The sequence below is a fragment of the Miscanthus floridulus genome, chromosome 14 (assembly GCF_019320115.1).
Source record: "Miscanthus floridulus cultivar M001 chromosome 14, ASM1932011v1, whole genome shotgun sequence".
NCBI lineage: Eukaryota > Viridiplantae > Streptophyta > Magnoliopsida > Poales > Poaceae > Miscanthus > Miscanthus floridulus.
Genome location: NC_089593.1, coordinates 15,870,516 through 15,895,078, shown reverse-complemented (window position 1 = coordinate 15,895,078; position 24,563 = coordinate 15,870,516). Strand labels below are relative to the sequence as shown.

General features: G+C 40.4%; 2 protein-coding genes across 2 annotated transcripts; one reads left to right on the top strand and one right to left on the bottom strand.

The window, feature by feature from the left end:
• Nucleotides 1-10,020: 10,020 nt before the first annotated feature.
• LOC136506181 (uncharacterized) lies at nucleotides 10,021-23,978 on the bottom strand. Its single transcript, XM_066501303.1, has 14 exons — nucleotides 23,728-23,978; nucleotides 22,536-22,647; nucleotides 22,268-22,380; nucleotides 12,427-12,549; nucleotides 12,160-12,338; nucleotides 11,616-11,691; nucleotides 11,418-11,504; nucleotides 11,228-11,308; nucleotides 11,093-11,125; nucleotides 10,914-10,967; nucleotides 10,703-10,744; nucleotides 10,521-10,599; nucleotides 10,333-10,403; nucleotides 10,021-10,224 (listed from the first exon to the last, which is right to left on the bottom strand). The coding sequence occupies exons 1-14, from the start codon at nucleotides 23,917-23,919 to the stop codon at nucleotides 10,108-10,110; spliced, it is 1,359 nt and encodes a 452-aa protein (XP_066357400.1). The 5' UTR covers nucleotides 23,920-23,978; the 3' UTR covers nucleotides 10,021-10,107.
• On the top strand, nucleotides 14,281-18,041 carry LOC136506182 (uncharacterized). Its single transcript, XM_066501304.1, has 5 exons — nucleotides 14,281-14,647; nucleotides 16,526-16,575; nucleotides 16,762-16,965; nucleotides 17,046-17,181; nucleotides 17,268-18,041. Exons 1-5 carry the CDS (start codon nucleotides 14,381-14,383, stop codon nucleotides 18,039-18,041), a joined length of 1,431 nt encoding a protein of 476 aa, XP_066357401.1. The 5' UTR covers nucleotides 14,281-14,380.
• Nucleotides 23,979-24,563: the final 585 nt, after the last annotated feature.

Here is a 24,563-nt window from a genome sequence, read left to right as displayed (position 1 = left end):
CGCCTGAAGATCGGAGTTGTCTTTCCACTGTCTATACTTTGAGGTTATATTCTTTATACTAATACGTTATGTATTTAAGCATTGTCTATTGATATTACCCTTATTTGTAGTTATATGTGAGATTTGACTTCCTGGGCTCACATATAGTGTGTATCTGGTTTTGTCCTTAAAACCGAATGCTATAAAGTGGTATCAGAGCAATGCTGACTGTAGGACGCAAGCCTAGTTAGAAATTGGCCGTCTTAAGGTTTTGAAATTGCTATAAAATCCTTGTTCTATAAATCTTGATGTTTTCTTCTCTACTATATATCTATCCTTGATATTTATCTCCTCCTTGATGCTTGTTTTAAGCCTTTGTTCTCATCTTCACTCCTTGGTTTGATATGCTTTTAGAACCGTTCCTCATCACCTTCTTGCGTAATTTGAAGACGAGTCTTAGGATTGTTACCCTAGTACAATGAGGTTGATAGTATCGCAAGTTGAGTCAACGATTGAATTGTGCACCATTAGTGCTTTGTTGAATTGTCATTATGCTTCTGCTTATTTTGAATCTTTGTAATGATTGCAATGATTTCATTGGGTGTTCCCATAATTTCATTTAGCTTATAGGCCTAAGGTATAAGGATTAATAAAATAAATAGTTGTGTTATGATTTTCTTCGGTTCTCCCTATCCTGTCCTTCCAGAGCAGACTGCACTCTTTGGCTTATGACTCTAATTTTGGATGACCAAAAATCATGAGAAAATTCTGGACAATATTAGACTTCAATATCTTTCTCTGAGCGTAACAATCAGCTAGATAGCTATTTTGGTTATGGAAATATGAAAATCACAAGGCAATGCATCTGTGCTGTTTGGAACCTAGAACAGTTTCTCTTGTGCACTGTTTTAAACCAAGTTAACTGCAGAATTTGGAGAAATTGTTCTATAAGAAAGTTGTGGAGAATTCGATAAGCTTTCCAACGGTATAAGCTATAACTTCATTGGATTAATAGAATGAGAGTTACAGCTGTTCTACTGCACTGCTGTTTTTCTACTCGTGAGGAATTTTAGATTTCTTGTTCTTGCCCATATACAAGAGTATCAATGGGATGACATAACTCCTTGATATTAGTTAGCTCATCTAGAAGGAGGTGCAAGTTACCCTTTTTGTCCTCTAGTTGATCTTTTCTTAAGGGGGTAGCTAAGTTGAAGGATTTCTAAGATGAAGTTTCTTACATTCTAGCGTTTCGTTTGGAAGTATTAGTTATCTCTGGGGTTTGGTGTTCTCTTGTCTCAATTGCCATCAATCATATCTTGTCATCCCTTGAAGCTACAATTAAGGATGTTATGAATGACTGGGTTCTAATTCATACATGTTGAAAATAGATGGTTGCTATCAGGAGAAGTGCTTCACAAGGTGCTAGAAGGAATCCTGCCAATTCTAATCCACCACCATCCAATTCCCCATCTATAGAGCAGGCTTTGATGATGCAGACTCGGTTATTAAAGACTATTGCCCAAAGTGTGTTGAATAACCCGCAACAAGCACCACCTATTGACAAGCGTAGTGAATTTATGAAGGGATACCCACCGACATTCTCTCATACAAGCAAACCACTAGAAGCTGATGACTGGCTTAGAGCTGTGGAGCGACAATTGGACATAGCTCAGTGTGACGACCGTGAAAAGGTGCTTTATGCTTCCGGTCAACTGTAAGGAATTGCTCAAGATTGGTGGGAGTCATTTAAGTATGGGCGTCCTGACAATGCTCCTGCTATCATTTGGCAGGAATTCAAGGAGAATTTTAGGTCCTACCATGTCCCATTAGGTGAGGTAGAACTTAAGCAAGAAGAGTTCCTCAGCTTGAAGCAAGGATCTATGTCAGTGTGTGAGTATCGTAACCGGTTCACTCAATTGTCACGCTATGCTCCAAAAGAAGTGGATAGTGATGCTAAGAAACAAAAACGCTTTTTGAAAGGATTGAATGATGGTTTGCAACTACAGCTGATGACAGTGGTGTATGCTGACTATCAAACATTGGTGGACAGAGCAATTGTAATTGAGAACAAGCATCGAGAGATGGAAGAGAAGAAGAGAAAACGTGACCTTCAATGCTAGTTAAGAAATACTCGTCTCTGTTTTGCTACACAACCAAAATATCAGTCATACCCTATGAATCTGCTTGAAAATAATGATCAAGATCAGTATCATCAACCTAATAATGAAGTGCAGCATTTTAGTTCTCAAGAGCCATGTCTGTCATCTCCCCCTATCACCTTGATAATGACAAATATTTCTACTAGTAAGGAAGGTTATGATTGTGGTGAGATTGAACACTATAAGAACGATTGTTTTGAGAAGTTTGCTGAGAGTAATCGAAGCCAGAATCAACAGCAGCAGGAGTCAGAACAGAACGTCCATAAGGAGTAGGTGCAAGGCAATAAGTTAAAGCGAAACTACATTCAAGGCTGGTTGAACAATGTGGATCTAATTACCACTCATAGAGCTAAGGAGGTTGTATATGGTTTGATTGCAGTAAGCTCAGATACTGCTATGGTGTTATTTGATCCCAGTGCATCACATTCATTCATTTCTAGGGAATATGTGGAAGAACATCAGATAACTATGCTTCCGATGAGGAAACCCCTAATAGTTAACTCTCTAGGAGGAGAAAAGAAGGCAAACCACTTATGCCCAAAAGTTAGTCTTAACATAAAAGGGAAGAACTTCGAGGCAAACCTTATAGTTTTGGAGTAAATGAACATTGATCCTTGCAAATGGATGGTTATCTGCTTGTAAAGAAGTGATTAAGTATGCCCAACGTTCAGTGAACTTGTTGCTACTCAATTGCTAAAATCATGACTCATTAAAAGCTAATAGTAGTTAAACCAGTGTTAGCCTTTTGAGCCTCATGAACCCCATGTTATATTTGTTGAGTACGACATGTACTTACGCTTTCTTTACTTTTTAATTCTTTGGATAAAAATCCCGGATGGGTACTAGATTGCTAGAGTTTGGAGGAATTAGGCTTGTGGTCAACTAGTCAGTTGTCCCTGTGGATTTAGAGTTTCGCCTGAAGATCGGAGTTGTCTTTCCACTGTCTATACTTTGAGGTTATATTCTTTATACTAATACGTTATGTATTTAAGCATTGTCTATTGATATTACCCTTATTTGTAGTTATATGTGAGATTTGACTTCCTGGGCTCACATATAGTGTGTATCTGGTTTTGTCCTTAAAACCGAATGCTATAAAGTGGTATCAGAGCAATGCTGACTGTAGGACGCAAGCCTAGTTAGAAATTGGCCGTCTTAAGGTTTTGAAATTGCTATAAAATCCTTGTTCTATAAATCTTGATGTTTTCTTCTCTACTATATATCTATCCTTGATATTTATCTCCTCCTTGATGCTTGTTTTAAGCCTTTGTTCTCATCTTCACTCCTTGGTTTGATATGCTTTTAGAACCGTTCCTCATCACCTTCTTGCGTAATTTGAAGACGAGTCTTAGGATTGTTACCCTAGTACAATGAGGTTGATAGTATCGCAAGTTGAGTCAACGATTGAATTGTGCACCATTAGTGCTTTGTTGAATTGTCATTATGCTTCTGCTTATTTTGAATCTTTGTAATGATTGCAATGATTTCATTGGGTGTTCCCATAATTTCATTTAGCTTATAGGCCTAAGGTATAAGGATTAATAAAATAAATAGTTGTGTTATGATTTTCTTCGGTTCTCCCTATCCTGTCCTTCCAGAGCAGACTGCACTCTTTGGCTTATGACTCTAATTTTGGATGACCAAAAATCATGAGAAAATTCTGGACAATATTAGACTTCAATATCTTTCTCTGAGCGTAACAATCAGCTAGATAGCTATTTTGGTTATGGAAATATGAAAATCACAAGGCAATGCATCTGTGCTGTTTGGAACCTAGAACAGTTTCTCTTGTGCACTGTTTTAAACCAAGTTAACTGCAGAATTTGGAGAAATTGTTCTATAAGAAAGTTGTGGAGAATTCGATAAGCTTTCCAACGGTATAAGCTATAACTTCATTGGATTAATAGAATGAGAGTTACAGCTGTTCTACTGCACTGCTGTTTTTCTACTCGTGAGGAATTTTAGATTTCTTGTTCTTGCCCATATACAAGAGTATCAATGGGATGACATAACTCCTTGATATTAGTTAGCTCATCTAGAAGGAGGTGCAAGTTACCCTTTTTGTCCTCTAGTTGATCTTTTCTTAAGGGGGTAGCTAAGTTGAAGGATTTCTAAGATGAAGTTTCTTACATTCTAGCGTTTCGTTTGGAAGTATTAGTTATCTCTGGGGTTTGGTGTTCTCTTGTCTCAATTGCCATCAATCATATCTTGTCATCCCTTGAAGCTACAATTAAGGATGTTATGAATGACTGGGTTCTAATTCATACATGTTGAAAATAGATGGTTGCTATCAGGAGAAGTGCTTCACAAGGTGCTAGAAGGAATCCTGCCAATTCTAATCCACCACCATCCAATTCCCCATCTATAGAGCAGGCTTTGATGATGCAGACTCGGTTATTAAAGACTATTGCCCAAAGTGTGTTGAATAACCCGCAACAAGCACCACCTATTGACAAGCGTAGTGAATTTATGAAGGGATACCCACCGACATTCTCTCATACAAGCAAACCACTAGAAGCTGATGACTGGCTTAGAGCTGTGGAGCGACAATTGGACATAGCTCAGTGTGACGACCGTGAAAAGGTGCTTTATGCTTCCGGTCAACTGTAAGGAATTGCTCAAGATTGGTGGGAGTCATTTAAGTATGGGCGTCCTGACAATGCTCCTGCTATCATTTGGCAGGAATTCAAGGAGAATTTTAGGTCCTACCATGTCCCATTAGGTGAGGTAGAACTTAAGCAAGAAGAGTTCCTCAGCTTGAAGCAAGGATCTATGTCAGTGTGTGAGTATCGTAACCGGTTCACTCAATTGTCACGCTATGCTCCAAAAGAAGTGGATAGTGATGCTAAGAAACAAAAACGCTTTTTGAAAGGATTGAATGATGGTTTGCAACTACAGCTGATGACAGTGGTGTATGCTGACTATCAAACATTGGTGGACAGAGCAATTGTAATTGAGAACAAGCATCGAGAGATGGAAGAGAAGAAGAGAAAACGTGACCTTCAATGCTAGTTAAGAAATACTCGTCTCTGTTTTGCTACACAACCAAAATATCAGTCATACCCTATGAATCTGCTTGAAAATAATGATCAAGATCAGTATCATCAACCTAATAATGAAGTGCAGCATTTTAGTTCTCAAGAGCCATGTCTGTCATCTCCCCCTATCACCTTGATAATGACAAATATTTCTACTAGTAAGGAAGGTTATGATTGTGGTGAGATTGAACACTATAAGAACGATTGTTTTGAGAAGTTTGCTGAGAGTAATCGAAGCCAGAATCAACAGCAGCAGGAGTCAGAACAGAACGTCCATAAGGAGCAGGTGCAAGGCAATAAGTTAAAGCGAAACTACATTCAAGGCTGGTTGAACAATGTGGATCTAATTACCACTCATGGAGCTAAGGAGGTTGTATATGGTTTGATTGCAGTAAGCTCAGATACTGCTATGGTGTTATTTGACCCCAGTGCGTCACATTCATTCATTTCTAGGGAATATGTGGAAGAACATCAGATAACTATGCTTCCGATGAGGAAACCCCTAATAGTTAACTCTCTAGGAGGAGAAAAGAAGGCAAACCACTTATGCCCAAAAGATAGTCTTAACATAAAAGGGAAGAACTTCGAGGCAAACCTTATAGTTTTGGAGTTAATGGACATTGATGTTATCCTTAGAAATGGATGGTTATCTGCTTGTAAAGGAGTGATTAAGTAAGCCCAACGTTCGGTGCTTCTAACCACACCATTAGGAGAAAGAATTGAGTATGAGGGTATTCAACTTGCACCTGAGGAATACGAGAATGACCTATTAGAAGGTGCATCGTATGAGGATAGTAATGTGGACTGTGAGTTTTTAGATGTTAGTGTAAAGGAGCGAACACCATTGGAGGATCTCAATACAAGTGACGATCATGCTTATGCAGATTAGCCAACCAGGATCTTAGAATCGCTCTTAATGAAAGATATAACTTGGAAAAATAAGAATCGAATAAAGGCAGAGTATCCATATCTCTTTTATCACTATCCTCCGAATCTCGAGGACGAGAGTCATCTTAAGGGGGTAGAATTGTAACACCCTAAAATTTGCTTCTTTTAAAAATAGGTTTAAAATGATTTATTTCTGAATTTTGTGCTCATGAAATATAGGAAAATAAAATTTTTCATTAAATTAAAATTCATTAGAAGGTAGCAACATGTTTGAGCATACATGCCCTTGCATTTGATTTATTTGGTTGAGTGGTTTTGATTGAAAATTTAAAATGATTAAAATTGCTTTTGCAAATGAAATTAAAAATGGCTTTGAAGTCAAAGAAAAGAAAATTAGAAAATAAAAGAATTTAAAAAGTTGTAAAAATTATTTTTGAAAACTTACTAAAATTTGCTCACTTTTATTTGAATTGAAAAGTATATTCAAAACTTTATTTGAAGTTGCATTTGGTTCATATTTGAATGTGGTTTGGAAATAGGAAAACAAAATAAAAAGGAAAAATCTTTTTCTCGGTTTCTGTCCCAACCGGCCTGTTCTCCCTCTCCCGGCCTAGTTCTCTCTCAGCCCTCGCAGGCCAGTGCGCTCTCTCCCGCGCGGCCCTCTTCCCCCCTCTCTTGCGTGGCCCAACTGGAGACTCAGCGGCAGCAGCCCACAACCGCGCCCGCGCCTTCCCCTCTGCACCGGCCCAACACCAGGCCATGGCCCAGCCAAGAGCCAGTCCGTACCCTAGCTTAGTAGCCAGCCATGCCTCGCGTCCCCTCCCTCTCTCTTGCGCCGATAGATGGGGCCACCCTATCAGGGCCGTCTGCTACCTCTCGTCCCCACGCCAGACTCCACCGCCGCCGTCGCCATGAGTCCGCCTCCGCTACAAGCCCTCTGGCGTGCCGCCCAAGCCAACTCCACCTCATAAATGCCACCTGGGCCTGCGCCGCCTCCCTATTCCACCTCTGAGCAGGTCTTTGCCCTCGCCTAGCGCTCGCAGCCGCCTTGCCCTAGCGCCGCCACCGCGCCGTCGGGTTCAAGCCATTGCTGCGCGCCGTCGCTGGTCCCCGCTCGCTTTGTTGGTCTCGATGAGTCCGCCTTGAGCTTCTCTCTCTCCCTGTGTCCTTGTTGCTCTCCATAGTGGACCGTAGGCTTCGATTCAACGAGCACCGCCGTACCGGCCATGGCGCCGCCGCCGTCAGGCTTGCCGCCAGCCACTTCCCCCTCCCGAGCAATCCTGGTCGTCTGATTTTGATCCGATGACCGAAAATAGAAGATACCCCTTTGCCGGTTTCTTTTACAAAAGAGCCCCTGTCCTTTTACAAATTCTAACCCGCGGTCCATTGCGTATTTCACATATTACGCCTTCTTCTTTTAAAAGCGTATTTTGTTCGGTTGACTTCAAAAATACGTTTTCACTTATTTACAGTTTTGTCGCTACCTTCTTTAGGCCATTACTTCTCCGTTTTAACTCCGATTTGACCCGTTCAACTTGCGTTAGGTTCGCAATTTCATAATCTACGTGTTCATACTACTGTTAGATAAGTTTCCAATTTTTAAAATTCAATGTTAGATTTAGTCTATTATTTTAATAAAGAAAATCTTGTTTAATTCATATCTTCTATGTTTTAACTCCGTTTTAGCCCATTCAAGTTGCGTTGGATTCGTAATAACATAAGCTATGCATTGGTAACAATGTTTATCATGTCACTATTTCTAGAATTTCATGGTTTAAACTCTAACTTGAATAATAATTATGTAACTGGATTTTATAAATAAAATATGATTTGGTTTACTTTAGTTTTATAATTTAAATCTAAAATTGACTTAATTCAATTTATATTATTTATAAAATATCTTATATATATATATGAATTTATATAGTTAAAATAAATAAAGCCTATAGTTTTCTTTTCCACGTATAAAGCAAACTTATCGGTAGATGTATTTTTTTCATCGTAGCTTTGATTAGCGTGCTTTTCGTGACTGTGTGTTCGTAGCGAAACGTAGATTCGTATTACAAATTTTTCATCTTGATTTTATGATTGATGTATTGTTCTAAATTAGATCTATTGTTTGCTTCGTGTATGATTGCATGGATGCTTGTGTGGTGCTTTATGATCATGTCCAATCGGTGAGTTATACGTGGTGAATCAAGAAGCAGATCTTTGCAGTTTTGGACTTGAAGAAGGATCCAAGTTTAAGGCCAGTATAGCATGGGATCTTTCTTGTCCTATACACCTTTAATCATTTAATTCATGTTGCATGTGTCTACCTTGACTACCACTAAGGATATCCTAGTATTTTGTTACCCTGTACCTTGATACCTTTGGGTTATTGCATTGGATAGTATGATGCTAGTGCTCAACTATATCCATGATCTTGTAACTTGACTAATGGATTATGCAATAAACATTAAAAAATGTTTTTAGCAATATGGAACAAAGGGGCTAGAGCATTGGGCTATTTTATGGTGCTATAGATTCCTCTCCCTATGGACTTATCTGTAAGTGATCATCCGGGACATACAGTACAGCTGTGAGGGCTATATGGCTCTGGCTTTAGCTCAGTATGAGGATCTTTTCTAGCTTGTTAGTGGTTACCTTTATGGCGCAAGAGGGGCTCTAATTTGTATGATCTCGGCTTGCCAAGAGGGTGCACTTTGGTTTCTTTGTATTTTGTTAGTCACTCCTTGGAGGGGGTGGGGGTTTCATGCTTATTGATGGGAAAACCTTAGCGGCCCTAACTTGTTAGACGAACCTTTTAAATGCTTCATAGTGAACCCTGCCGACCTTCCTTGGTAGTGGGTTAAGAGGCTCGCGACCTCGGGCGATAGGATAAATCATGACTCACAGTGAAAGTGTACAACCTCTGTAGAGTGTAAAACTGGTATATCAGCCGTGCTCACGGTCACGAGCGGCCTCGGAACCCTTACGGAATAGATGATGAACACAGATGATACTGATGATAAAGATGCTCATTAATGATTACTGTTTATGCTATTTATTATTCATGTTTACCTGATCATGTGTTAATATGGGCTTGTGGATGAACTTATTGCTACTCAATTGCTAAAATCATGACTCATTAAAAGATAATCGCAGTTAAACCAGTGTCAGTCTTTTGAGCCTTACGAACCCCATGTTATATTTATTGAGTATGACATGTACTTACGCTTGCTTACTTTTTAATTCTTTGGATAAAAATCCCGGATGGGTACCAGATTGCTAGAGTTTGAAGAAATTAGGCTTGTGGTCAATCAGTCAGTTGTCTCTGTGGATTTGGAGTCTTCGCCTGAAGATCGGAGTTGTCTTTCCGCTATCTATACTCTGAGGTTATATTCTTTATACTAATATGTTATGTATTTAAGCATTGTCTATTGATATTACCCTTATTTGTAGTTATATGTGAGATTTGACTTTCTATGCTCACATATGGTGTGTATCTGGTTTTATCCTTAAAACCGGATGCTACACCTTGCCACGGACAGTGGCAACTCTGCTTCGTCAACTGTATTCACAATCTTGAGCTAACCATGCATTAAGCCAACGAGAGAATTACTCATGTGCCCTGAATGTTATCAAAATACTTTGTAGACCACTAGAAAAGTTTCTGCGACATATATACCATCACTATAATTTTTCAGTTCTTTCTAAGCCACCAGCATTATTCAAAGTCCATGAAATATCTGTTAAGGGTAAAAGGATCATTGTCCCTTCATAGTTTTTCAGTTCGGTATTTGCCACTACGCCAAAAGATATGGCATTACTAATCAGCAACGCACCTCAAACAGGTGGATCCTACGTGGAAGAATTTTTTATTCCGTACCTTTTCTTCCTACTCTACGTGGGGCCTGCCTATACTAAACCGATCGACGGATGATGGTGGAGAGAGGCAATGGTGCTGACGGCAGTGGCATAAAGAGAACTATAAAACTGAAGGGACGATACAAATGTCACACAAAGAATTTCTAGTAACCTGTAGAGTATTTTTGTACATTCTAAGTCAATAGTGGTGCTTGCAGTCCTTCCTCATTACACTCGTCTGAACTTGGAACTTCTGTGCATTGGTCCCTGCCTTTTGGATTCAGCATCCAAGCAAAGCATAAAGATGTTGCCTGAAAAAAATTGTAGCATCACAATACATCTCTTAGTTCACATTCTATTTCTAAATGTATCCTTCATTGCTACATGTCTACCATATCAAGATAACGAAAGAGACTAACCAAGACAAAACTAGCCACTAGGAAACTGAAACCTTTGCAATTGAAAGGGGCTTCCTCTGAAATGAAGTAAGCTGAAACAGAGGTGCAGGATAGAATGACATCAAAATAAGAGGAATCAGTGTACAGGGTCAGGGTCCACGTGCATTATAGGAAATTGCCTAATTGGTACAAGATAAAGGGTTGCTCACAGGTTAGTGGGTTCATAAACAGAGGTGCCAGCAATATAGCTACAGATTGTACAGTCGCAATGAAACTTTGTGCCTTCCCCTATGGAAGTAAATAAATAAATTGATGACACATAAGATTAGACAAAGGTTTTAGGATTGATTTGCAGATAGGACCAAGACTGGTGGTCTCTGTATGTGTATACCTGGTCAGTTGAGATTACTTCCCTCGAAACGATTGCATGGATCTGTATATGTCTTAGCATGATAGTAAGAGCATAATTAATCACATATCACATAGAGTTTGTTTCTGAGGAAAAAACAGTTAGTGGCTAACTGCCTCCCTTATATAATAATTATGAACTGTGAAATTTGATGTTACAGTTATTAGAGGATAGATATATAGGATTGACTTACAGCTGGTCTGGCCATCACAAAGATGACACCCAATAAAGAGCTAAAGTAAGGAACCTGCAATATAGGTACAAGGAAAATGCAGGAGACTGTCATAGTTGTACCTACTAAACCCTGATTTGTGTGCATAGTTTTGCTTAGAATTGCACTTGCTTGAAGCAAGTATGTGCTTAAATACATACCCACCAAGCCCATGCAACACCATAAAGCAAAGACTGCAAAAATAGATTCCTTACATCAATATACCAAAATTTGTAATTTTTTTTTTTTGCTGAGATAGTGAAAATATATATAAATGTCTCGGTGCAATAACTCACATAGGCAATGGATGCCAAGATTGAGACGCATATGATTCCTTTTTCACCAATAATGTGGCTCATTAGGGGAAGCACCAAAATCTATAATTTTAGTAACATTGTCACAAAACATAATAATAATCAACCTAACACAAACACTGGAAAATATATGGATCTTAATTAAAATGGTTCAGGACTTTTAATGTAGCACCTGAGAAAAGATGGAACCAATGTCTACCACCATCAAAATTTCTGAAAATTGATTCTTGTCAAAGCCAAATACAGACTTCAAGTAATACTGCCAAAAGTGAGGTGATATAAATGATAAACAATCTTTAGATTTGTCTATAATTCAAGCCACACAATTTCAAACATCATATCATATAGTACAAGTTATAGAAGTTGTTACCAATCGGACATCAATAATGCCACTCATGCCCAATTTATTGAAGAAGTCAACATATACTATTCGCCTAAGTGATTCACTACAAAGAAAACAACACAAGAAAATTCACGAAGAATTATATTAGCTATTGTAGCTAACTTCAAAACTTGCTAGTCAGGGGGCATCAAAGTTTCCATACATGGGAAGTAGGATTCTATTAACTCTCTTTAATTAATGAGGCAATTATACTATTTATTCCTTTAGTCCCTTCAACAATGAAGGAAAAGGTTTCAGTTAAATCCTGACAAGAAACCTTCATGATATATCTTTGTACTCATATTAAATTTATGCATGCTTAATTTATTGGGAAAGACTGCGTAAGCAAAATACCCTTGCAAGCTTTAACTAGTGACATTATGACAATCCTATTTATGTTGTCGGAAATGCAAATGCGAATGTGTCATTCTGATTTCTTCACAACCAATAGGAAGGATAATTAAATGCTTTAGAGTTTACATGAATTCTCAAAAATCTCTTAGTCGATTCACTTCTATATACAGAAGATTACCTATTTTTAAATAGAGCAATGTTCGCTTTGATAGATTCCCAACGCTGTTGTGCAACCCTGGTAACCAAAGATGACAATGATGAATGGCAATAAGATGAAGATGCTAGAGCTCTTGGATGTGTCTCCACAAGATATATTTTCATATAGAGAACCGAACAGATCAACAAAACAACGGACACCTGTGAAACAATGTTTACAACTTATATATTACTAAATAATCAACAATGCTGATGCAATCACACATATTATTTCAACTAATAATGATACCTGAAAAATCCAATTCTTGGGTAGAAACCTTGAGAAAACATCTCCCAAAGCACTCGAGGCAGAAATAATTCCTGTTATGAAGCCAATTGCAGTTGCTCGCTTTGACGGCTCAACCACATCCGCCTATGATATCAGTGTTGTGTTCTAATGTTGGTAAATGATAGCTCTGAGGATCTTATTTATGACTTCGATTAATAAAACTAACTAAATAAATAACATTAAAATAAACTATTGAACCATCACTACCGGAGACACATTTTCTCCCGTCGGCCCAGCCCACTCCCCTCGGCTGCACGTCTCCCGTCAGAGGCACAAAACCATCCCCCACGTGACCTGTATACCGTCCGGGAAGGTTTCTCCTGCCGTCACGGGTGCTCGTCGCCAGCCCATACAGATGATTTTCGCGGGCTACCGCAGCTGTTGGCCCACAGAACAGAGAGAGGAGCAGATCGAGCGCGCGGGATTCTGACAAAAAATTCCGATGCGCGCGTCCAGTCCGCGCCAACAGCCCCGCGTGACCGGCTCCATCCCCAATCTATTTTCCTCGGGTTCCTTTCCGCCAGCCTGCTCGCGCCGCATCCAGCCTGCCGCATCGAGCGACGCCGCCTGCCTCTCCCCACCCAGCGCCCAGCATCGCCGCCGCCGCCGCCGGCAGCCCGCCACCGCCCGCCCGCCGTCGGCCGTCCTCAGCCACCAGAACAGTCGCTGCTTCTCCTATTCCCTAGCCCCGGCGCCTAGAAACCCTAGCGCCGCCGGCCGCCGGCCGTCGGCCACCCGCCGCCATGCTGTCAGCCACCGGACTCGTCGCCCCCGCCCCTATACCCTAGCCCCGACGCCGTTCCCCACGACGTCCAGAAGCCAGGTACGAGGTACCACCAATTCTGTTGTTGCTTGTATGTGTTCGATGGAATTTTCCTTTTTTTTACTAAAGCAAATTCGTTCTTGCTTGTATGTGTACGGTGGAAAAGGTGGCTGCCTTCAATCTCACAGATCTGGTATAAGTTGCATCAACAATCCAAGTTCATCCCCTTGCTCTGTGATTCCAGGTACTCACGATAGTTCTGTTATCACCCCAACTGCTTGTGGAGATTTCTTCCTTTTCTTTTTAGGCCTGAAGCAAATTGTGCTGTGCATGTACAGAAGTGGGAGAGGTGAATCATGGCCTGAGAGACATTTTCTTAAGCACCTATTGACGACCTGGAATTTCTGCTAGTGATTGTCCAGTGAAGATCTAGTTGGTTAGTTCATCCTCTCAGATTTTTATCGATTCATGCTATACAGTATTTCTTCTTTGGTTTTGTCGGACATACATAAGTTGTAAATTTGTAACAGGTAAGTTGACTCGAGGCTATTGCTGTTGCCATTTCGCTTCTGGCTACACTGGGAGTTACCATTTAGTGGTAAGCGTTTCTTTCAATGAACCTTAATCTCAATAGTACTATAACTTATCTGAATTTTTTGGCATTGTTAAAACATTTGGAGTGTAGTTTTCGTTTCAGTATACTATCCTATGTTCATGTCTGCTACTTTCTTACTGGCACGGTAATAGAATTGTATTGTCATTTAATCTGATTGATTCCGTCCTTTGTATTGTGGTTGTGATATGACTTGTGACCGGATTTTGCTCTATTTATTATATCTCTGGTTTGCTTGAAATGGTTGGTTAGTTCTTCGCTCCTTAATTCCATTGTCATTCTCTATAGCCATCTCTTAAAATGGGTTAAATCATGTTGTTGATTCTGCACTGTATTAGTATTTAAAAAACTGACTTTTTTTGTACATTTCTTGTTTAGCAATGACTGATATTTTCATTCGATGTTTAACAGGTGTCTGACTGCTGATCTCATTGGTTGTTCTTGTTGCCATTCCACAACTGCTTCCAGAATTGTATGCACAGAATTTGATTTGCAGCTGGTTAGTAGTTCTAAACTTCTCATAAGTTTGCAGATAAGATATGGCAGATCGTGGCTGGATGTATAGTGGTTGGAAGCGTGGTAGGCCAACGAATGAATGGGTTGAGAAAACAAATGAGTTTTTGGATCGTGCCTACTCAATCCCTGAATTAGTTGAGTCTGATACAATTAAGTGCCCTTGTGCCATGTGTCGGAATTATTTCAGGCATAAAAGGCCTAAGATAGAGTTGCATTTGTGCCACAATGGGTACAAAGAAAATTACCAAACTTGGACATCACATGGAGAGAGGCGGGAAAACCATGAACATGTGATTGGTTTAGAGGTACAGCCTGAGGGATTTGGTGAGACGGATCGAATGGATGATATGCTTGTTGACTTAGCTGGTGGGCACCCACCATTAGATGAGGAAACACCAACTGGTTTTGCTGAAGCTTTCTATAGAATGGCTGTTAGTGCAGATGAGCGAGTACATGACCAAACCTTGCACTCTAGGCTCTCTACTGTTGCTCGTCTATTGGCCATTAAATCACAGTACAATCTGTCAGTAGCATGTTATGATAATTATGTGGGCCTTGTGCATGAACTCCTTCCCCCTAATTCTAAGATCCCCCAAGATTTCTATCGTTCCAAAAAACTGCTAGAGGGCCTTGGCATGCAATACCATAAAATTGATGTTTGTGAAAAAAATTGTATGCTATACTACAAAGATAACAAGAATAAGGATACGTGTGACATATGTGGTACCTCCCGCTATAAGGATGGATCAAACAAGGTTCCACGTAAAGTGTTGCGCTACCTGCCTATTACAGATAGGTTACAAAGATTATATGCACATGAGGGCACAGCAAAACTAATGCGTTCACACAAAGAAGATCATGTCGCAAGGTCTACAAAAATGTTGCATCCATGCCATGGCAAGGCATGGAAGCAATTTGATGATGATTTCCCAGATTTTGCAGAAGATGCTAGGAACGTAAGACTTGGGTTTGCAACTGATGGATTCACACCATATAAATTGAATGCAGCTTCTTACTCTTGTTGGCCAGTTTTTTGGGTTCCCTATAATCTTCCTCCTGGTGTTTGCATGAAGCCTGAGTACATATTCCTTGCTATGGTCATCCCTGGACCAGAACATCCTGGAAACAAACTAAGTGTATTGCTACAACCTATGATAGATGAATTGCTAAATTTATGGGCTGGGGTAAAAACATATGATGCTTCGGTGAAGCGACACTTTACTATGAGAGCATCATACTTATGGTCAATACATGATTTTCCAGCATATGGCATGTTTGCTGGATGGAGCACCCATGGGATTTTTGCATGTCCACAATGCATGTGTGAGGGCAATGCATATCGATTAAAGAAAGGCCTTAAGGCTACATGGTTTGACTGCCATAGGCGGTTTCTTCCTATAGATCATCCCTTTCGAAACGAAGCAAATGCGTTTCGCAAGGGCAAGGTAGTACATGAAGGACCCCCTAGGAGTTTAACCGGAGTGGAGGTTAAGGATCAGCTATACAGACTGGTCGATGATACAGACAAATATGGAAAACAACACAACTGGAAATATATAAGTGGCCTTTGGCAGCTTCCTTACTTTACTAAATTACTGCTTCGTCACAATATAGATGTGATGCATAATGAAAAAAATGTGGCTGAAGCTATTTGGAACACATGTTTTGATATTAAAGATAAGACTAAAGATAGTGTGAAAGCTAGACAAGACATAGAGCTGCTTTGTGACCGTCCATCTCTTCATTTGTATAAAAGGAATGGGAAGTGGCAGAGACCAAGGGCCCCATACTGTATAGATAAGGATGATAAGATCAAAATTCTAAATTGGTTCCAAGAACTCAAGTTTCCAGATGGGTATGCTGCTAATATTAGGCGTGGGGTTAATCTGCTGCAAAAGAAGATTTTTGGTTTGAAAAGTCATGACTTTCATATCTTTATTGAGCGTGTACTGCCTGTTGCATTTCGAGGGTTTCTACCTGAAGGTATTTGGACTTCTTTGGCAGAGTTGAGTTATTTTTATAGGCAGTTGTGTGCTAAACAAATCAGCAAAGATTCAATATTATCATTGAAAGAGAACATAGCAGTGCTTATTTGCAAACTAGAGAAAATATTCCCCCCAGGTTTCTTCAATCCAATGCAACACTTAATAATTCATCTTGCTGATGAGGCATTATTAGGAGGCCCTGTCCAATATCGATGGATGTATCCATTTGAGAGGTGAACCAAAAACTTTCCCTTTCATCTATTTAGTATGGTACCTATTGGATTTACTAAATGGAATTTAACATGTAGGTATATTCTGGGCATTAAAAACAAAGTCCGAAATAAGGCTCGAGTTGAGGGCTCCATTGTTGAGGCTTATCTTGTTGAAGAGGCCACAAACTTTCTCTCTCTGTATTTTAGATCTAATGTACATTCTGTTCGAAATAAAACACCTAGATATGATGATGCTGGCTCAACTTCTGTAAGGGATTGTGGCATTGAACTGTTTGAACACATTGGTAGATGCTTCATCTCACTGGGTTTTCGTGACCTCACAATAGAACAGTCAAAGGCAGCAGCCCTATACATATTAACTAACATCCCTGAAATGGATGATTTCTTCAAGTATGCCTTCTACTTATATGGTTCAAAGTTATTTTTTGATTGATACTTGTACTGTAACAATGTCAAATATGTCCTTGTAGAGAATTTGATAATGAACAATGGAAGGGTCGCTCACAGCCAAGTGCACGGGATATTAGTAACTTAAGATTAAATGGTTGGAAAGGCACACGTGGCAGAAATAGAGGCCCCAATTTCTTTGATTGGTTCAAAAACATAGTAATGTCACAACTCAATTTTAGTAAGTTTTTTTTTCCTATTTAAATCGTAATAAACACTAATAAATGAAATGCAACTGTTTGCAGTGTGCAATCAGATCAAGTGTTCACAATGTGTTGCGTCAAATTTCATATGGGTTTCGCAAAAGGGTGTCCTCCTATGGTTGCTATGATGTGAATGGATATAGGTTTCGGTCTGAGAAGTATGAGAGTAAGCGGGCAGGATTGGCTACAACCAATAGTGGTGTTTGTGTGACGTGTACTGATGACAATGGAAATGCTCTTGAGTACTTTGGTGTTATTGAAGACATCATTAAAATTTCATGGGAAGGCAGGGAACAACTTGATCTAGTTTTATTTTATTGCCGCTGGTTTGATCCGACTTCTAGGGGTGTTAAGCGAACTGAAAATCTTGGTCTGGTGGAAGTGAAGCATAGCTCTAGGCTTCAAAATTTTGAACCGTTTGTGTTGGCAAGTCAAGTTACACAGGTTTATTATCTATCATATGCTAGTGACGACCCTAGTTTAAAAGACTGGTGGGTAGTGTACCATGTGGCACCAAGAGATCGTTTGCCTCCAATCGACATCAACAATGATTCCATTGAAACTGAAGGGCCAACAAATGACATCTCATTTTTCCAAGAGGATGGATTGGAAGGCACATTTGTGATCGATCTAGGTGACATTGAATTGATTGACACATTAGCCTCAGATGAAATAACTGATCCAAAAGAATTGGAACAGCTAGAGAAGCAAACTGTTGCTCCAGAGCAGGAAGAGATATTAGAAAGTGATGAAGAAGGCGACGAAGATGATGCTGAATCCTATGATGAAGACTGCTACGAAGAAGAGGATTTCTAAAAATGATTGTTGTATTTCTGAAATTATTGTACTAATGTTTAAGTCTTATTTCTATCTAAAATTTGGACTCATGTATCTTGTTGTTTAATTTCTATTTCTATCCAAATCTGGACTCATGTACCTGCTATGTTTCTTATATGTGTGATGCTATGTATCTTGTATGAGAATGTGACGGTTTTAGTTTCTTTATGTGCATCTTATTTGTGTTGCTATGTATCTTATGTATGCAGTTTTTGTTTTTCTACAGCTTGTACTTCTTTTTGTAACATTTTTTTGTGGCAGGAGATGCAGTCGTTCAATCATCGGACGGATAGGCGACCACGGTCAAGTGACGTCACAAATGACGTGGACAGTCAGCCCCCCGAAGCAAAGAGGATAAGGGGCCGCAATAAACCGCATAAGCCTCGCAATGGTCAGATAGCCTTAATACCTGAGGGTGACAAGTATGTGACCACTATTTTTTTCTCCCTAGTGTGGACAATGCTACTGTTAGAACTTGCTAATCCATTTTTTGCCTTGATTCACTTTTCTGATTGACGCAGCCAATTCCGCTACGCTAACTACTCAATTGATGATAAAATGAAGAAAGGCCCCATCCTTGGAGTGATTTTAAAGAAAGAATATCCCCCAATCATCAAAGGGACTACTAGAGATGGTTGTGAGTTCAAATATCATGCAAGCAAATGGTCCCACTATTCGCACATTGTAAGGAATGATGGTCAAACACCAGCTGACCGTGTGAAACAAGAGTTTTGGGTGAGAATTAAGTTTTGCCATTGCACTTCTTTCATGTTGCACAAGAATTAGGTTCTGTCCACTGCAGTATGCTTGATGGTTGTTTCTTGTGCAGAGCATATATTCAGTTCCTGAAGAACTTGAAGACGAAGCAGACCGTGTATTTGAGAAATATGCACACAATCAATGCAAGAATATGATGTACCAAGCTCGTCCAGATGCTGTCAAGTACTACTATCGGGAGATCATTAAAAGCCCAAAGACTGATGCATTTGCATCTTCTAAGTTACTTACTTTTGAAGAGTACATGCAGTGCAAGCCTGATTGGTTCACTGATGAATGCTGGGAGTCCCTTTGCAAGTATTGGTGCTCTGCTGAATACTTGAAGAAAAGGAAGCTTGGGCAAGATTCTCGGAAAAAAAATCCTGATGGCGCTCAAAATAGGGGTGGTTCTAGGCCATTAGTTGAGACTCAACAATTTCTGGTAATCTACTTTATCACAAGCAATTTCTTTCTGAATGACTTTGATTATTTATTAGGCATTAACATTGATCACTCCCATTTGAACATAGCTAGAAAGTATAACCAGCATTTAAACTTATCTGTACCTGTTCTTTTCACCTCTACTTAATGCAAAGGCAGAGCACCTGCCATTTCATGCTCAAAAAAACATTGATCACTTCTTTTTATGCCTTGAAGGGAGCAAAGTATGGACCTACGAAAGGCACAGTAACAAATGCTTTCTGCTGCATGAGATCTGGTGTTAAAAATTGTGATGCCAATGGGAATGCTGGGCCAATTCCTCAGCAGACAAAGAAACTTGTTGTATGTAGCAGAATCTCTATATACTTATGTGCTTTTCCATTCTTAATTCCTGGCTAACTACTTGTGTTGTTTTTAGGATGCCTACAATGAGGCATTACAAGAAAAATACCCAGATAACTGGCAAGAGCAACCCTTTGATGGTCATATTGCATACAAGATTGGTGGTGGCTTGGCCCATGGTCGTCTTGCAATAGGAGATGGTGCTGTGAAGAAGGCTATGATAATTGATGTTGCTAAGGCAAGTGGGACAAGGCCAACAACCTCAAGGGCTTTTCAGAATCTGTTTGCAAGATATGAGCATTCAGTTGCAACCGTTGGTCAGTTAACTCAACAAAACATGGCCTTGGCTCAACAAAATGCTGCATTGACTCGAGATGTGAAGCGTAATGCTCGTCTACTTGAGGTACAATTCTATTCTGGTACACTATCTCTGCAATGGAATTGAAGGTCAGATTGCAATACTAATAATTCTTCACTTGCAGCTCATTGTTAGCAAAGTACAGATAGAGATACCACCTCAACTACTGCAGGAAGAAGAAAATGAGATGGTGAGATTAAATCTTAAGTGTTGATGCATATTAAGTTATCACATTGTCTACTAGCAGCCATGCACGTAATATCTGAACTACTGCTACTCAAGTCTGATCATTACACTTATCACTCACTTGGGGGTTGGGGCTGATGGACATTGCACTAACTTGGGGGCTGGGGCTGATATTGATCAATATGAAGAATAATTATTATCTTACTGAAATTGATGTATTGCTTGGCCATTCCAAATAACATGAACCAGCAGCCGCAACATTTAGCATCTTTCATCTTTTCATAGTGCCTGATGTTGGTCCACATATAGATATGTTCCTTTCAAAGTTAATCATTTCCACAATTTATCTGGTCTACATATTCTCATGAACGGTCCAATTTTTTCATTTTGAATGTAGGGAGGGGCTATAGATGGATCCTCTCATGCGTCAGCCAACCTGGACAATAGCGATGGCCATTGATTTGTGTGATGGCAGGAAGTATTTTTTTGGAGCCGTAGTCTTTTGTTCATCAGACTACAGGTTTTGGCAACAACCAGCAAGTTAGAAGGGCAACAAAAGTGGATTTTGTTGCTATTCAAAGCATGGGTGCTAGTTGTGAAGTAGCAGCTGCATAATGCCTACTCAGAGCATGCAGGCTTGCGAAGAAACAGCAGCACATTGCCACCAAAGCTGCATTTTTTGGTTGAGAGAGCAACTAGCTACTAGCAGATTGCCTTCTCAAGGGTCAAGGCAACAACCAGCATGCTGTTTGAAGGACATGTTGTGCAACAGAGGTATGTTGGTTGTGAGATAGCAGCTACCTACTAGCAGATTGCCTCCTCAAGGGTCATGGCATGTCATCTTAAAGTAATAGATGCTAGATGCCTATTTTGGTTGGGAGCTATATATCGCCTTCATAGGTTCCTGTTATGAAACTGCCATTTGAACATGTGGCTGATCCTGTACTTCAAATTATGCTAGCTGTACCTAACTAGATGGCCAAGTAGGAGGCAGTAAGTGCAATGCAGCTTTGGATTGAGTGTTCGTGTGAATACTTGAATGATATTGGAAGACCATGGAATGTAATGTAAATGAATGGTTCAATGACTTTGTAATATTGCTGCAATTAGTTGCTGTTGAAAGTATTTTTAATGGCTCTAATAAGCTGTATTTTGGGAAAAATGAATTCCTGTCAAAGCTATACCGTCAGGAGTAGACAAAACCTTTCCTGACGGTAGGTAACCGAGAGGAAGGGAAAAAGGTTTCCCTGACGGTTTGATGGGTGACAGAGAAAGTTTGAGAAATTCCTGACGGTTAGACAACCGTCACGGAAAGTTTAAACCTTCCCTGACGGTTTAGTACCCGACAGGAAACATTTCCTGACGGTATGCCCATGAACCGTCGCGAGAGACCTTCCCCTGACGGGCCCAGCCGTCAGGAAACATCCCTGACGGGTTTCCGTCAGGGAAACTTCACCTTCCCTGACAGTCAATCCCTGACGGCCAATTCCTGACGGTTGCCGTCACGGAAAACAATCCCCGACGGTTTACACTATTTTTCCTGACGGTTCTGGCCGTCACGGAAAAAGTTGGCTGGGGTAGTGCATAGGGTAATTCAAGTATTGCCTCGTCACCCACACTAGGTACAACAATGAGCATTCAAAAAAATTTGTTGGTGTTGTTGGCCTGTTGTAGAAAATCATGTACATGCATGTAGCAAATACATGAGTGAACCGAGAGATAGCATGGTTGGTAAAGCCTCCAATTGAGAGGTCTGGTTAACATGGGCTTGAAGCCAGGTGCTTGCATGTCATTTAATAATCCTCTTCTCACTCTTCACCTTTCTACTTAGTTTTGTGGGACATATTGAGTTGATTCACCACCACCTCATTCTTCACAAGTTAACAATTAGAACCATTTTGCCAAATTTAGTTCGTTGGACTCATGGTGCACCACCACCTAGAATGGTGTGACTCCTCACCAAACAGCTCCTAAGTAAATATCTTAAGGGTTCGATATAATACTCTCTTAGATCTAGGTAGGGGCGTCTGTCGCCATAACCGAATGGCTTTTAATACTAGTTTAACCAGTGACACACACCACATTTTGCTACAAAGATGAGAAAAAATGATGTAATTCTAACCGTGTATGCAACTGAAATGATGAACAATGTTCCTTGGCCAATCAAGAATGAAAGGGTGCGCAGAATAAGGTAGACATACACAACAGTCCTTGAATTGTTACATGCAAGCACAGCTGCATGCATAAACAAAAAAATTAGTATTTAGTGCAAATGGTGTAATAAGTATGCATAGACAAAAACAGTACCATGCATGTTTAGAGTGAATGGTATGGCCTACACACTGAAGGAGAGACACATAAAGAGCAAAAAACAAGACAGTGCAAATTACCAAAAGGTATTATGGAGGTGGAGGCAGTTAAGAGGAGAAGAGGCTTCCGACCATATTCGTCAGCTAGCTGGCCCATTAGAGGGAATCCTATTATCTTAAAAATCGCCCCCACCTGTACTCATCAAACAAACAATAAACAGCATGTGTTACTTCTCTCACACAAAAAAAATTATTATCCTTAAATAAAAAGATCGACTGATATAATAGACGTTTTTATCCTTATTTTCTAGAAATTATACATGAGATTTGTTATTCACATAAAGAGAAAAAATAGGCATTCCTTTCATCCCAAAGTATAATGGATTTTCTAGAGGTGGACCGGCTCAGAAACTATTTGTAGAGGCGGATATAGCCACCCGTACAAGAAAAAAAGAGTCACCGCTAAAAAGTGTTTCTATAACAGTGTTCAAAACTCATGGTTCACGTGTCACACATAGTTGCAAGTACCATTCATGTGAGATGAAAATTGGGAGGAGCTGTTACATGGTCGTTGAAGGTTGCGTAGTGTGTGGTTTTAGACTTAAGGAGACTATTATGTGTTAGTTATTGGGGTTGGAAAACCATGCTTGCTTTTACCCTGAACTTTTTACTTTATTTCCAATATAATAATGCCGTAATAGAAACTTAATCCTGAAACACCGATGGTAGAGTTTCACCAAATCACTCATAGCATGTACTGTAAACAAAATTGCACTATTTATGTTGTGTCGTTTCACTAACCTGGATTCCGTCCGGTACCGCGGTACACGTTATATTACACAGTAGGTAGGATGTGTAAGGTGCAATCGGATCATTTGTTTTTTTTTTAGGCTCGATGAGGGATTCCAGCGCGGATGGCACCATGGCACTGTCGACTTGTGGGCCACCTAGTATAGCACCAACTAGCGGAGCATCACAGTGGTCCTGTGCGAGTGGGAGCATGGTAGGTGACTCTTGAAAAGATCCTCCTTACTCCCCTGCGTGGCTGCGTCGTCTCAGGCTCTATACTATCTCCTCCGCCTTGTGTGAGCGAGCGAGAGGAAAGAGAAGACTATAGAAGAAGATGAGACAAAATATCTCTTTCTCACTCACTCATCTCATCTACGGCTTGCAACTGCAGCCTGAAGGCTGCTGGCGACCATCACACGGCCACGGGCCACGACCGGAGTGCAAAGAAGAAACGCAGAAAGCTGGATAGGTCATAGATAGATACCGAGGACTGAAGGCCGGTTAGGTAGATGGCCTCCGGGCACGACCCGCTGCCGGCGGGGCAGAGCGCGGCGGTGATCTTGTCGACGAGCGCCGGCACGGCCATCTCCTCCGCCGCTTCGTACAGCACCATCCCCACCAAGAGGTGCAGCAGCGGCCTCATCACAACGCTCACCCCTTCTCCGAGAATTCCCATCTTCTTCGTCTGCGCTCCTCCTTTGGCTCCTCTGCTCTGCTCTGAACTCTGAAGTAGTACTGTACCGTTTCCGCGGTTTGCTAACTGCAAAACTTTTGGCAAAATATCAACACAAGCGAGTGGCAGCAGGGAGCAGGTGTAGGGCCTGTGAAAATGATGGGCTACGGGTAATGCGCCCTCAGCCTGACCCGCATGAATGATTAGTTCTTTTTTTTTTTCTTTCAGAAAAAATACCTAATCAAGACTCCGAATATAAAATACTCCTAGGGCGGCACAGCATCCGTAGCGTACCCACGGCGTAGTCAACGGCATCTCCATGTAGCGGCGTGTTCCATGTTGCATTGCATCAGGTGTCCTCTAGCCTTAGGTGATATTTGAAACGTCACCCACACGGCCACACCTTATATCGGGAAAAAAAGAAGCACCCACTTATATGGGCTTCTTTTTCACATATGGTCTTCATCATCAAACAAGGCTTGGGGTCATTATGGGCTTATATGGGCTTCATTTTCACATATCTGACCCGACAATGGGTGGACAAGGCAAAGATTATGTTTTATAATTGCATAGGTGGGTAATTAGATGTAAATTTGGGTGATGTTGTTTCTCATAATGGAAGCGTGTCGAAATATGAGTACTCTTTA